Source organism: Pinus tabuliformis, chromosome 2_2 (genome assembly GCF_031772625.1).
Source record: "Pinus tabuliformis cultivar Carrire ecotype Pingquan chromosome 2_2, CPIR1, whole genome shotgun sequence".
Classification (NCBI taxonomy): Eukaryota; Viridiplantae; Streptophyta; class Pinopsida; order Pinales; family Pinaceae; genus Pinus; species Pinus tabuliformis.
In genome coordinates this window covers 825,719,680-825,735,586 of record NC_142300.1, presented here as the reverse complement: position 1 = coordinate 825,735,586, position 15,907 = coordinate 825,719,680, and the positions used below count along the sequence as shown (strand labels likewise).

The 15,907-nt window shown below is 38.8% G+C and overlaps 1 protein-coding gene across 2 annotated transcripts in view; it reads right to left on the bottom strand.

Moving 5' to 3' along the window:
* The window catches only part of LOC149195524 (phospholipase D gamma 1-like), a 284,497-nt gene extending 268,988 nt beyond the window's left edge, over positions 1-15,509 (bottom strand). Inside the window, exons 1-3 of one of the 2 annotated variants that reach the window (XM_089405350.1) lie at positions 13,415-15,509; positions 13,152-13,268; positions 10,490-10,684 (exon numbers count right to left, since the gene is read on the bottom strand). In XM_089405350.1, coding sequence (XP_089261476.1) covers positions 10,490-10,684; positions 13,152-13,268; positions 13,415-15,076 — 1,974 coding nt within the window. In that variant the 5' untranslated portion in view covers positions 15,077-15,509. The remainder of the gene's footprint in view (positions 1-10,489; positions 10,685-13,151; positions 13,269-13,414) is intronic. The other variant, XM_089405351.1, reaches the window with a different exon arrangement.
* Between the last annotated feature and the right edge of the window lie 398 nt (positions 15,510-15,907).

Genomic DNA, 15,907 nt, shown 5'->3' with positions numbered 1-15,907 from the left:
ACCTAACTTTCTAGTGGTAATCTACGTCCCGGAAGGTTTTTCGTCTCACCGATCCATGGATCGACAGAGTTTTGCTTCAAACCTGACCCCAAAGCTGGGATGGATTTTGTCATTGGAATTTTAGGAGAATCCTAGTGTGTTGATCTGCTAGATTATAGTTGTGTCCCAGAACTGGGTGATTTGTGAGGGTCTATGTTAGAGGGGTTTTTCTCCCTTAAGATGTAAATTGTAAAAGTCATGATGTAATGTGTCCTGAGGGTCGAAAAATGTTTTAAATCCCCTCATGAGTCCTAAGTCCTAGGTCCTAGGTGATGTTTCCGAAGGCTTAGTTCGATGATCCATTTTAAAATGAATTAAGAAATTAAAAAATGAATAAAAATAATAAAATAAATAAAAAAAATAAAGCAAAAACCCTAAATAATAAAATAATAATATTTTAAGTGAATGCATGCAAAATATTATTTTTTAATAAATCGACGGATGAGATCAAGAGATGTCTTGATCCTCATCAACGGTCGAGATCATTTCAGCATGGATCACTCGAACTAGCCGTTGGAGTCATTTCCTTTAAGTAGGGTGCTAGGGGTCAGTTCAGATCATTGGATCTGTGAGTCTAAGACTGAAGAAGCTCTCTTGTAAATCTGTTTCTGGTTAATAAAAGAAGACTTTGGGGTCCATATCTTGCTGGTGTTACTCTCTTGAAATGCTGTGAGATTGTTTAAATTTTCTGCATATTTTCTTTTCAGCCATTAATAATAGCTTTTTTGTAGAGTAGTGTGGGCACAGGTATCTTGTCCACTTGCTAGGGTTTGAGTGCTGTTAGGGTTTCTGAAGTAATGGCAGGTATCTCCATTACTGTTTGAGATCTAGCAGCATTTTTGCCCTCTTTATTGACGGTTGTTTTGAGCTGTGCAAAAAGCATTTTCTGAAGGAATTTTGTGGGCGTTCGGGGAAGTTCTCGGCTGAACCAGCCAACTCCCGCAAGCATTTTTTGTTGAGCCCAGTTGGATTTGATCCTGGGTCTATCATTCGGTTTTTTTTTTTTAATTTGCATGAGAGATTTTCTGAAGTTCTTCACAGTGAAAATCTGAGAATCTTTATTTCTTTAAAATATTTCTGTGCCTATTGTTGAATCTGGCTGTTAAGGGGCCAAATCTGTAAATTAATTAAGCTGTTCTAGGGTTTCAAATTTTTGTTCAATTTTCATTAGGGTTTTGTCTCCTTGCAATTGCAGGACCGCCGTCAGAAGGTATTTGATCAGCAGACAGAGAGTCATTTATCGCTGAGAAAAGTGTTCAAGTTTCATTTTTGGGTCTGGTTATATGATCCTTCAGCATTTTGAACGTTGTGAACATCTTTGATTTCTAGCCTCTGCTGGAAACCTTAAACCCTCAAACGATTATCATTAAAAAGGATCCTGCCATCCGGTTGATACCAAGAAAGCCGAAGAGGGGTCGTTGCTTAGTTCTCAGCCCAAAATCGAAACGATTGTGGCAAGCATTCAGCGTTCAAGACGAATGGTCGGATTTCAACGTGAGCTCCAAAACAGAATACGCTGTTTTGTCCGCCATCGCAGAAATTTAGCCTGCAAAACTTACACGAATTCTTCCACGCTGTTGCCTCACGTATCTGTCCGCTGTCAAGGAAAAAGAATCAAAAAACGAAATAGATCGGGCTGGTTTGTATATGCGTAGCCGTCAACGGTGGGAGTTTATTTTGCTGCGTACCATGAAGAATGTGACTGTGCGATTTGGCTCAGACCTCATTCACGTAGACGGGTTAACCAGGTAATTATTTGAAGTTTCTTGCGTATAATCAGTAAGCATCAAGTCGATTCAAGCTTTTCTGCCTGCCGCCATCACCTGTAAACCACGCCGGCAGCAGGGGCAATCCACGATCCGTAGCAGGTAGATCGAGCTTTGGTACGTATTGCGGCTAGGGTTCTTTGTAATGCTCATTCTCTTTCCCGATTTTTTTAGCTGTAGTTTGATGCGTTTTCGATTTTTTTATTTTATTTTTCATGTTATAACCCTTAGAAACAGCGTAGCTTAGTTTCTTTGTAATTTTAATTTTAGTTTTATCTTAGCTTTTATTTAAACTCAAATTTTTTTAGTCTTAAGTTTAGATTTTTATTTATTCAAACGTTATGTTTTAATTAGATGTTATTTTTTTTTTTTTTAGATTTAAATTTTCATAATAAATTGTTTCCCCTTTTTAGGATTTTTCTAATATAAAAAAATTAAAAAAAAAGTAGCATTCAGTTTTTAATTGTTATTTTTTAGGATTTTAGATTAACATTAGACTTTAGATTTGGGATTTTAATTAGATTTTAAAATAGTTTTAAATTTTGTTATAAAAAATAAAAAAAAATGTTTTTGTTAGATTTTTTAATTTTAATTTAATTTTTAGTTTAGTTTAGTTTTAAAATTTTCTTTTAAAAAAAAAAAAATTGGAAAATTTTTCTTTGTCAGATCCAGTTATTTTCAGGAATTTGCATGTTATATCTTTCATGTTGAGATCTAAATTTTCAGGTCGAGATGCGAAATTCGATATCTGGTTAATGGTTTATGATTCGTGGTGGTTTAAAGCATTCATTTTTTTGAAAATTCTCAATTGCTGGATATCGTTTTGGTCATTCTAAGAGCATTGTGTTTTAGCTGATGATAGATGATTGATGTTCATGGTCCATATTTTTATATCATTTAACAAGTAATCGTTTTAACCACAATCTCTTAAGGCACTGGTCTGCTAAATTAATCAAATCCATCGAGTGCTTTTTATATCGTATCTCGTGTCTCCAAACCAACTGGTCGACAGTTGGTCTCATCATCTCACAGGGACTACCCCCCTTAGCCGTGGGAGACAGGCTTAAACGGAGGGATCGGGGATCAGGGTGACAGCCCCCGGTCTGAGCGTTGTCGTGTCAATCCGCGCGACAACACATACCAGCGCATCGCATATCAGCGATCACACATCAGAGACATCGAAGATCGGTGGTCGCAACATCGGAACTTTTGAAGGTGACAACCTTTTAAGAGTTGCAACATGGGTAATGTGTCGATAGTGTAAAAACCGTCGAGGGACTCAAATAAAGATTAACAAAGGATTCCATCACAAAACCAAAGGTGGACAGGCCCTTTTCTCTCTCCTCTAGCAGGACACGTGGCAGCGTAGGATTGCCTCGATAAGGACGCGTGGCAGCATAGGATTGCCTCCGATAATGACGCGTGGTGGCATATGATTGGTTCCGATAAGCTACAGTGGCATCTGACATTAGCATGACATGGCAATACGGAAGGACACGTGGTAGTTTACTATGGCATTTTGAGGGGGCCTCATGGGGAAAATCTGGGTGACATGTGTCACCACTCATGAGGTGCCACATGGAAGTGATGACGTCATATCGACGATTGGAGAATTGAAATATCGCAACTCCAATGTTATTTCCCCAATTGGAAACCTCCGATGAGAGGGGCTCCGATATTTGGCTAGCGCGTGGTCTAGAAGAACTTAGAGAACTAGGGGTGGAGAGCTCTTAACAAAGGAAAATAGCCCCGGCATGAACAAAATGCCCTAGCGCCTTAAGGCTAAGCCTTCAGTCACAGCCCTCGATCCCATGGAAGAAAATAGAAAGGGGCTAAACAAAAGGGGCCTTGGACATCAGAACTCGTTTTCGTAATGTCTTTAAGAATAAAAGTTCCGATGAGTAAAGTTTCGATAGTGTAATGTAGAGAAGTAAGAGATGGATGGGTCGGCAGTTGCGATATTAAATGAAGACACAAAGGAGTTGGTAATTGAAAAGGGAAAATCCTGTGGAAGACTCTGAAACAAGAAACCAAGGACAATTGTGGCAGCAGAAATGAATTCGACTACTTCGTGTGCATGTCTTCAGTGAGGTAAATGGAGGTATGGGACTCAAGAAGCAGTAATTCCTTAGCATGGAGCTCCACGCAATCAGGCAATGAAACACTGCCAGGTCAATCTCCATTTCTGCTCTGTGACAAGCAACCACAGTTGATCGCTCCCGACTCTAGAGAGTGGGAATTCAAGTAGTTAAGGCGAAATCAACAGGTGAACCGACCGAGCAGCAAGGGAGGCACATCATGGCAAAGACGTGGCCTGATCAAAGGCAATCTCAAGAATGGCGTGGGGATACTTTCCTTAACCATCATCCAGTTTTTCTTATTTCTATTATTCTGTAATTTTTTGCATTTTCAAGAAAGGAATCGAATCCTTTGTAATGATTTGGACAACAAAACCATCGCACGTTGAGACAGCTAGTCAATCAGACAGTTAGAGCTGGGCTGAGATATTTTGTAAATGTTGTTCAAATCTCCCCCTCTCCTTATAAATAGGGGGAAGAAACACTTAACAGGGGTTCCCGAATTCTGCATCCAAGAGGCTCGAATTCTGTGGTTCCACATTGGTTCAATTTTCTTGTTCATGAGGGGCTTGAGCTATAAAATCACTAAATGTAATGGACTGATGATTTGGACTCCATCTTGAAAGTTAATGAAACTGTTTTGTTGATTCCAATCAAAGCAATGTGCAATATGTTTTCCCTTTGTATATCATTTCATGCATGTTTTTCCTCCTCTGTAATAGTGTAATGAAGCTGCTAGTATCACTCTCATTCATGGTTGTATATTTGCTGCTAAGTAGTAACAGTGCCTGTGTTAACTACAAATTTACTTGTGTTATTTAATAGCCTACAATACCTATAATGTGCACAAATTTACTTAATGTTATTTGGTGATAAATGTGTCATCTGACCCAGGACTTGTAGGATGATGTGGCATCACCTACACCATCATCAAAGCACTTGCAGATGATCTACATGCATCTTTGACTCATTTGGAGACCCATGAGGTTGTTGTTGTGCCCCCACACCCACTGGGAGCACCACAGGTTTATTGTTTGGAGAACAAGGGGACAACCCCTTGTCCATCACTTTTAAGGGTCCTATTCTTCATTATTGCACCTATGGACCCCATAAAGCCTCTTGGAGGGCCCTACGACATATATTAGTCATCATTTGACCTCTTAAGAGACTTATTCTTTCATTTGTGATCTAGTTTGGTGGGCTTGTCACCAAAAGTTAGATTATTAGCACATTATTTTATTTTTGGGGTTTATGTAGACCAAGGAGACTAATTCGAACTCCTCTTAGTGTATAAATACAAGTGATATCAGTTCATTTGCTCATCATCACTTTGGATTGGATCTCTTCTCTCTTGAGAATTTCGCACTTTTTCTTGGAGGATAAATTGGAACTTTATGGATGAATTTTGATGTTTGGATTTGGTTTATCTTATCTTGGAGCTTCTCTATTGTCAAATTGTGGATAGTTGGATATGTTCTATTACATGTAAGTGTTGGAATTTCTAAGTTTAACTCGTTAGAAATTCTTCCTGTACTATCTGGTTTATTTCTTCCTTCTTGTTTAATTACTTAACAAGTTATTCACCATGTAAATACTAAAAATAAACACAAGTATAGTATCAACATCTACAGATCATCAACTAAAAGAAAACAAGCACACAAGTGACATCGTTATTTTGGACCAATGTCCCTAGAAAAACCCAATGCGGGAAAACCGGTGCAGCTATTCATAGGGTTTTATTATTACGTAGTTTTCAGAATACAACTAGGGTGCCAAAAATGGCTCACCCAACAGAGAATGCCCTCAACAGTAGTACCTCTCCTCAGAGACAGATATTCCGGCTGAATAATCACCGGATTAACGATCCCACAGCAACAATTGCAACTTCCACTGCTCTGCGTCACTCTGATAGGGACTGTGTCACCTTATCTGACTCACTAGCACCCAGTCTGCCCCACGAAAATCTTCCCAGTGCTGCCTCTTGGCCCTGCGTCAGCTTTGCTAGCCTCTGTGCAGCTACTGAAGCTTTTGCGTCAGCCTTAGACCCTCTGCATCACCCACACTGGCCTCTTTTGGCTCTGTGCAACTCCCAACTGCCTCTGCGTAGCACCCAGCTACCTCTATGTCAACCTCTCCAGGCTCTGCATTGTCTCTCTGGTACTAACTCTGCCTCTCTGCAATGTATTCATTGCCCCTCGCTGTTGATCACTGATTCACTTTTGCTTAGCAACCCCGCTCTAGCAAAATGAATGACTGATCACTCTGGTGTATTCTCCAATTGACCCTCAAGCCTCCTCTTATACTTTTCTCGTTGGTCCATCAACGACCGAGATTAAATCTCTAATCAACGGCTAAGATTAGATTTGGCTTGATCCAAGACTTTTGGAACATTTTAACCTAGTTTTATATTAATACCCATTAATATTTTATTTTTCCTAAGTTTAGACTTAGGAACTCCATTAAAAATATTAATTATTTTAATATCTCCCAAACTAGTTAGAATCTGCTCAAACCATTTCTGGGTCTTGGAGATCTCATGTGCTTTAGCCTCTCCACCATTTTTCATGGCTAGAGCACATCCAATGCTACCCCAAATCAACAGTAAGTACATGTTTTTAATGTTATTCTTGTTTTACTTTGTCATATACATTGGATTGGGATTTTCATTATTTTTAGGACTAATAATTGCATGCATTTATTGCTTAAATTGTGGAATTTTGTCTCTATATAGCATCTCTCAATGTATGGGCCATGTAATTTGAATGAAATTTCCTAGGGATAATTCTAACAATGAATTCATCTTGAAGCCATCTCCTTTTCCAAATTGAAGTATAAAAGTTGTAAGGTGCTTCCCTTTGCCCTAGAAGGCTAGAGAGGTAATATTAAGGCCTCCTTGACTAAGAAATGAATTCCTCACTCATATTTATCATAGACTCCATTCTCCCAAGACTAAGGCACTGATCTACCAAGAGGTGGTCACCTAAAATCAATTCTTTTTCACCTTTTCCTAGGTCTAGCCAGGTTGGGTCACCTAGGGCATCATTTTCCCGACAAAATAGCCCTCCAAAAAGTTTGATCCCCTAGCATCCCTTATGATGGTGTCTCCTCAAGGCCTCCTCCAATTTTGAAGCCATTCCGATGGGGGAGTTGTGAGAAAAGACAAGCCCCAGCTCCGAGATCAAACTTTGCCCTGATATCCCTAAGGCTAGTGCCTCATAGGATCGAATCAACACCTTTAAGTGAAAATCCTTTCTTTGATCCTTTCCCCTTCCTTGTCTGGGTTAAGAATATCGTTAGTTGCTAAACTCTTACCTCCTAACCTAGGCTGGGTCCCCTTGGTCCCATGTGGTCCCATTCCTTTGAAAAGAGAATTCTTCAAGAACCATTTGGGATACCAATTTCAATAAGGATTTTATGGATTGGGAAACTCTTTCACAATCCATATTCCTTAAACCTAACCCTCAAATCCTCCCATCCTTCTCCTAGAAAACTAGAAAACGTTGTACCTTGCTTAGAATGCAAGCAAGCAAGCTCCATTCTTCAACCTCTTCTGGAATGGGATTATTTGGGTCACTCTATATCCACTTGTTGATATATCATTCATTCGTGACTCCATATATATCGGATCTCCTCCCATCGGTGAAAGTCCATAAATAGTAGGGAGCCTTAGCTTACGTGACAGTGGGATAAGTCTCCATTTGTTGCCCTTGGTCTAGCATTTGCCCCTTTGGAGATCCCCTTTAGGTTCCCTGCTAGTTTCAGCAGTAACACTTACCATGTAGCAATCGTGGTTGAACCTTGCCAACACTACTCAATTGAGAGGTAACAAAGATAGAATAGATGTATGTGAAGAAAGCATTCCTATATGGTGACTTGAAGAGGAGATCTATATGACACAGCTAATGCACTATGTTAAAAAAGGTCAAAAGTCATTGGTTTGTAAATCAAGAGAATCTTTGTATTTCTCTTAAACAATCACCGAGAATGTAGTTCCAAAAGTTTGACTCTTTTGTGTTGACTTTGTGATTTATGAGATCCAAATCAGATCAATGTGTTTATATCAAACAAGATAGTGGTCATTTTCTAGTCATCACTTTCTACGTAGATGTTGTGCAACATTTTGGTAAGAGTAAAGATGCAATAATGATTTGAAGTCTCAGATTTCAAAATAGTTTGACATGGACTTGGGGTTTGGAATGTATATCTTAGGCATGGACATCAAAGATAGAGCAAACATAAAGCTTTGACTAGGCCAGAGTAAGTATGTGAACTTTGTAATGTAGCATTTTAACATCGCAGATTGTAAACCATTAAGTGTTCCTACTTTTGTGGGAACTGAGATTTAAGTTGAGCAATGACCTACAACACCCATAGAGATCGCAGATATGGATTGTGTTCCTTATGCTAGTGTAGTTGGTAGTTTATTGTATGCCATGGTCTATACCAGACCAAACATTGCCCAAAGAATGGGAGCCTTGAGCCAATTCTTGGCTAATCATAGACATGAACATTGGGCTATAGTGGAGAGGGTCTTCAAGTACATGTGTACTTCTAAGTATTCTATTTGTTATCATCATGATATTTAAGGGGACCAAAAACCAGTGGATATATGGGGTTATGTGGATCCTTATTGGGCAAGGAATGTAGATAGGAGGAGATCTACCAGCAGATGTGTGTTTCAACTGTTTGACAAAGCAGTAAGTTGGATAAGCAAGCAACAAGATATGGTCACTTTATCCACTGCAAAGGCAGAGTATATGGCAGCTACTCATGCCTATAAGGAGGCCACTTGGCTTATGAAATTGTGTTCAAATGTGGGATAAGTTAGAGATCTATTACAATTCAGTGTGATAGTAATAGTGTTACCTGTCTAGCTAAGAACCCAACCTTTCATGCGAAGATGAAGCATATTGAGATCCCATACAATTTTGTTTGAGACATGGTAGAGAATGGAAAGGTGATATTCGAGAAAGTTGACACTTTGCAAATTTGTTGTAGATGCATTGACGAAGCTAGTGAGCACAAATAAGTTCAAGTGATGTGAATTTATGGGCTTGCCACTTCATGACCCCTAGCAGCTACTTCACACTTTGATGCATTCTCCCTTATGCTCTAGAAAGGTATATGACAAGTGGGCGAATGTTAGGAAAGGTATGTCATACACATTGAATGCATGCATGCAACTCATGCAAGTGTGTGTGCATGCAAACTCAGCATATTCACTCAATCACCGGATGCAAACTCTGTATTCACTCAAAGAAAGCATGCATGCAACCCACTCAATGCATGCATACGATCAATCAATGCATGGCACATACAATGTGTCTTGCGTGAGGAGTGATTAATGCGTGGAGTTATGCCTGTATATGGAGCACTTGTAATGTATGAGAAAAGTGAATTCTTGGAAGTGCTGAAGGTTGCTATATATTAAGAATTTGTATTGTATGAGAGCACTGAATTCTTGGAAGCACTGAAGGCTGCTATTTATTAAGCATTTGTATTGTACAAGAACAGTGAATTCTTAGAAGTGCTAAAGGCTGCTAACTACTCCTGTTAAAAGTGTAGCTCTGTAAATGTATTGTAACCTCTTGCTGAATAATACATTAAGCTATTGCATTGGAGCAGGGGGGTTTTCTCTTGAAAGGATTTTGCCCCAGGAAGTGTCTGTTTAATGGTTTGTTGTTACTGCCTTACGTGTTTGCCGCAACTGTTATTTTATTTTCTGCATAATCTTCTCTCATTGATGAGTGTCAAAAGCATGTTCTGCACCTCTGCTTCCTTTCATTATGGAAGTAAACAATAGCCAACAATCCTCTCTTGGAGATATGTCCTAATTATCTTGAGGAAAATCATTTCCACAGGGCAGGAACAAGGCTGGAATCACTCTAAAACAATCTGATCCGTCCTCTGATTTTACTTGCAGGTACAGTAGTTGAGAGATGGAATGTCAAAGAAAAAATTATTTGAAGACGACTTGTAGAAAAAGAGAAAAGGTAGCAGTTTTGTTGATCACTGAATAACGAATACATAGCTAAAAATTTCCAGATTTTGTGCAGAGCTGTAAGCAATCCAAGAGAAGTTGAATTAAATGCAAAAGAAAATACAAAACATCACCAACCAATTTGCAGAAAAGGCATGCAGCCTATTACCATATCAGTAATCACGTTTCCAAATATTGTTCTGTTTAATTTCAGCTTTCTTGATATTGTTTTTCTTGTGCATTCCAGAACTTATTCCAGCCAATGAGCAAAAATTAATTATTGTTAACTTTCCTAATTTCTCATTTGCTAAATAGGTGGCATTGAATGGTTTATTAATCATTGTGCTGGATCAGATTAATCAAAATATATAAAGTAAGTATACCGCTGATAAACCAATTTTATTTCAGTGAATATTAGATAACTGAAATGTGGATGACATAATATTTTCTATCGGTCATTGTAGAAATTTAGAATGTAGATTAAATTTTTTCCTCCATAATAATTGAGTTAATCCTCCAACTAAAAAGTAACAAACTTGCAAACGAACATTACATATCGATTTTCTTTTGAGTGAATCAATACAAACACTTGATTAACACAAGCCAACTGTCAAATATAAGTTTACCGTAAAAGATCGGTTGCGATAGTCATCCTTGTGAACAGTTCCTAGAGTTCGAAACAAATGGTGCTCTGGAGTATCATAACGTCCATCACAAAGATCAAGTCCACCAAGAAATGCTGTAATCTTTCTTCTGCTGCCTACAGCTTCTGAATCAACAAGCACTGTCTTCTGATGATGTGTGAAGATAGTAGCTACCTCCTACAGGTGAAAATAACAAAATATGAGCAAATAGCAGCAACAAAAAAAATATATATTAAATGATGCTACCCTCTGCTTTTTCTCTCTCCCTCACAGCCACACTTGTAGCCCAACACCCAGTCCATAATATTGTAATAATTCATAATTTCCTACATGTTCAGATTAAAATTTTGTTACGATGATTTCGGCTTTACGCCTTTGTGCACACTTTATAAACCAGTATTGGGTGCAAGATAAATTTAAAAAAACAAGCCAATTAATTTTGAACTCCAGGCAGAAGTGGCCAAGTTCAAGCATATGATTCATTGTGAGGATGAATGTAAAGCCAGACGCACAGAAGTTAGAGCTAGGCTGCATTGGATAGAAGCGGGTGATGAGCCCTCCAAGTTCTATTTTGCTGATTAACAATGAAGAATCCCTTTGAGATAATTCGTGGTTTGTGGAATGGAATGGTAAAAGAGGATTTATAGGAAATCAGAAGTATGTTTGGCCTTCATTTCCAAATATTTATGTTCCTTATCGTCTCACAGGTGGAGGAGGCTAGACAGGAATGCAATAACCTTATCCCCACCAAAGTCGGTGCTTTTGAGAGTGAAGTGTTGACCAGTTAATTTTCAAAAGAAAAACCTTTTTCGAGTCTCTCCAATATGAAGAATCTCAAGTCCCCCGACTTGGATGGTTTCCCATACAAATTTTATAAAGCTATGTGGGATATATTTGGAGAGGATTTATTCAGAGGGGCTCAAGAAGTCTTTAGAGAAGGGAGGCTTTCCAAATTTCTCAACTAGGGTCTTATTAATCTCGTTCCTAAGAATGTTGTCAGAGATTCCATTGGTTGATGGAGGCCCATTACTGTCTTCAACATCTCATACAAAATCATTGCAAAAGATTTGGCTACAAGGATTCAAAGAGCTACAACACAGTTTGTGCAGTTTTGTTTGGTGACTCTAAGTCTTTGGTTTGCTCTTCTTTCATTAGCATCTAGCACTGTATTAGGATTTCTGCATCATATTTCCTTTGGAAAATCTACTGTAAATGTAAATGTGTTTTTGAGAATGAGGTCAGCTCTTTGTCTGCTTTCCCTCATGTGTGGAGGAGGCACACATACAACTGTTGGCTAAAGGATTCTTGCTTATCAAAGATGCCGAGATGTTAGAGCCTAATGCATATTCTGACTTTATTTTTGTTTCAGTAGCCTTGAGGAAGATGATATAAGTGCCATTGTATATAACCTTAGCTTGTTTTTATTTTCAGTAGCCTTGAGGAAGAGGATATAAGTGCCACTGTATATAGCCTTCAGTTCCTTTTACATTGCCGATGTAAATATATTTTTACGAACATAAGCACTTTATAAGGATTTCTGCATTATTTGTCCTTTGGAAAATCCACTCTAAATGTAATTGTGTTTTTGAGAATGAGGTCAGCTCTTTGTCTTCATTCCCTCATATGGGGAGGAGGCACGTACGCAACTTGGCTAATGGTTTCTTGCTTATCAAAGATGCCAAGCTGTTAGAGCCTAATGCATACTCTGTCTTCATTTTTGTTTTAGTAGCCTGAGGAAGAGAATATAAGTACCACTGTATACAGCCTTAACTTTATTTTACTTTCAGTAGCCTTAAGAAAGAGGATATAAGTGCCACTTTATGTAGCCTTCGGATTTTTTTTACTCTGCTGATGTAAATATATTTATGTGAATATAAGAAATATTATTTTTTTAAATTTGTTAAATCAGTGCTCACTGGGTTTGTTCAAGGGACATTCATTCTAGACATAGTGATCATTGTATCGTACATAAATATCAGTGAGATGGAACGTACTTTTTTCTCAAAGCCTCAACCGTTGTTAGAGTGAATGGAGTTTTCTCTGGATGTGTTCCCCTCCATTCAATAACGTTGTCCTTTAGCTCCATATTTAGATGTGTGAGTTGTTGATGTACTTGAGTATTTGTCAGAGTCAGCAAGGATGCAGGGTAAAATCTAAAGGACTCAAATTCCTGGAGATAACGAGGTCTTAGATAAACATTTTGCTAATGATTCGGTATTTCCTATGTGTTTAGATCTTTGTTCTGTGAATAGGATCATGAGGCCTAGGAGCCGGGACCTGGACCTTGAGTTGGTCTATACATGAACCTGTAATCCAAGTTTATTATGGAATAATACTATAAAAGCTGAAAGGCATCCCAAGCAGCCAAATCTGCCTAGGGCCCATTTATTGCATGGTGTGCCTTTATTCTTATCCAATTGAATATGAATAGAAGCTGTAAATCACCTTAACAGGTTTTAAGGTCGTTTTGCATTGCCTGGTATTTGACACAAATCAAGTTAGACAGACGGAATTATATATCTTTGCATGATAAAAAACCATCTTTGCTCTTAACGAATTCCCTGCATTTGTTGTTATTTTCAAAGAACAAGATCTAATGAAAAGTTTAAAGATAAACCAATTTCATGACAAAAGGTTATTTTACCCCTTGTTTGACCCAACTATTTTTTTTGTCAGCATATCTAGGGCATAGCAACACTTGAACATTTGAGTGCTTGAAGAATCTGCGGGTTTCTTCATCATGTGTTTTCATAACACCTTCCTGTACAAATTTCCACAAATGTATTAGATAGAAGATGAGATACCACCGGCAGTCGTTTCATTTGAACAAAAACAATCGTGTACATGTATGACAGACAGGGTATCTCCATTGACTGATGACAGAGTTTGCTATCTAATCAAGCTTACCCTGTGGAACCAAAGCATGTCCACTGAAGTAAGGTCACCCCAGACAAGCAATAGCACCCGTAATCCTTCTTGTGCCTTGAATTTGAGAAGGTCTCCCAATGTGTAGTCAGAGGGAAGCAAATTTGGGTTGCTACCTCCACGGACCAGCTTAATCTTGTGATTTACAGACCACCCAGCAATATATATCAAACGCTGCGCTTGTAGAATTGCTTCACAAATGTCCTCCCAACATTTTCCATGTTTATACATAACTCGATGATCAAGTTTGATAGCAGGAAGGAGATTATCAGGCACATGAACATCCTGATACAGAGTAACCTTCCCACCCTTTCTAAGAGGAAAGTATGTGTTAGGCACACCAATATAATCAGGTCCAGCACCAATCCCAAATCTGTACAAGGACTGATATTCTACTGGGAAAAATTGGATTGAGAGTTTAAGTGTGGCTCCCACATTACAAACCTTTCCATTAGGGCCCAACACAGGGTACCAGTCCTCAATCCTCTGACCAGAGAGCACTCTCTCCGCAGGTATTGCAACAGTACCAATAAGTTGAGAACCAAAGAAATCATTATCCTTGATTACAAATAAAACATTTGCTTCATTGTGTGCAACGGGAATAGAGAAATGTTGTGTCCATACAGGATCTTGGTCATTGCTAATCACCCGGGTCCTGGCAACTACTGCACTTGAAATGCAAACTGACACATATGGGTCACTTGTTATTGGTTTTTGATGAGAGATGTGCTCTTCTATTCTGGCAGACAGTTTTTTAGAAACTGTCTTTGTAACTGCTTGCCGTAAATTCTCCGAGAAGAGATCCTTGTTGGGCAAGTTTTTGGCCTCATAAACCCATACATCTAGAGTCCCATGTAACAGGACAATCCTAAGTGACATTGCCGAAGTACCAAATGGAACACTCTGAAGTTTTTCATAATCCTGCGACGCAATTAGCGCCAGTGAAGAATCAGAACGTATGCTGTCATTAGAACTGAATGAATGATGTCCATCCTGAAATGAATGGCCTGAAAATGATCCATGGTTGCTGGAAGAAGAGGGACTGGAAGAGTCAACGCTATGGTAAGATTGGCATGGCATCACAGAAGGCTTGTGGAAAGAACCTTCAGGCAATGAGGAATCAAGGGGTTGGGGACAGTCGGATAATCGCATCGCAGACATTAGGTCGGGCAATGGGTACAACGATGTCGATTTAGCATATCTGGGAAGTGCATCTGTTTTGAAATGAGGACTCTCTGTGTGATGGTGTGGCAAGCTGCCACTGTGATGATCAATTGAAGAATGTAGCATATATGATGAATGAGCAAATTGAGTATAGGAATCAGAAGTCTGACGATGGTACTGGTAGTATGAGCTATCATAATGAATGTTCTCCTGATAGGGGCAAGGATACGAAATTTGGGGTAAAGATGCAGGGGGTGGCCAACCCACTGGAGTAGATTGAGTTGGGGAGTAATGGGTTTGAGGGGACGGTGGGGGATAGGCAGGATGCAAGCGAGGATAAGCCCAATATCCTTCATAAGAGCTCGGTGGCGCTGGGGGTGGTGGTGGTGGGGAGTAATTGTGGGGATGTGCAGAATCGGAGCCATGATTGGATCCTGAAGGACTATAAGCCCCACCATAATATCTGCTATAAGGATCCATTTCCTTATTAATTTTATCTGGCGTTACAATTTTAACATTGAATTCCCACAGTTTTTTGAATTTAACCTATACCCAACGTTCGAATTCGAGAACAGAGGATGAAAGCATTCTGTGTAGACTATACCCAACATCTTAATTCCCATACCAAACACTCCTTGGGGTCATGCATTCGATGGAATAAAAGGAAAACCCAAATCAATGACTTACAAAACTGATGCCAGGGAGACAGGAGCCTGTGTCAGAACGATGAAGAAGTCTACTGCATCTTGCAAGGATTTGGTAGAAGCTTAGGTACATTGTAAGCAAAACAAGCTCTAGTTCCAGTCCCAACCCTGTGGGATTCGTGGCGATATCCTCAAAGCTCGGAAGCCTGGACGAATTCAATTGTCATTTATGTTGTCTGGATTGCTTAAAAATTTATTAGTATTTTACGGAGAAGAGAGTGATTGGCTGGTGGGTCGTTTTTCTAGTTCGCCTGGTTTGTATTTTGAAATTTGACATTGTCAGCGGATAGAGACAAAGGAAAGTAGCTGTCAATGGCGTGATGAAATAATATAACACGTTAACAGGGTATCGTAACAGGCCGCTGGGTTGTTCAAATGGTCTTGAATAATTTAAAATTTGGTATAGAGTTTTATAATTACAATTTTCAATAAAGAAATGGAATTTTGAATTGACAAAATTTATGCAAGATCTGAAAATAATTTTTTAATTATATAAGAGCTGATTTAAGTATTATTAATTTAAGTATGATTAGGAAGTGAAATTATGTTTGTTTGATTATTATAATTTAGATTTGTTTGTTTCATAAGGAATGAGCGATAAATTTTA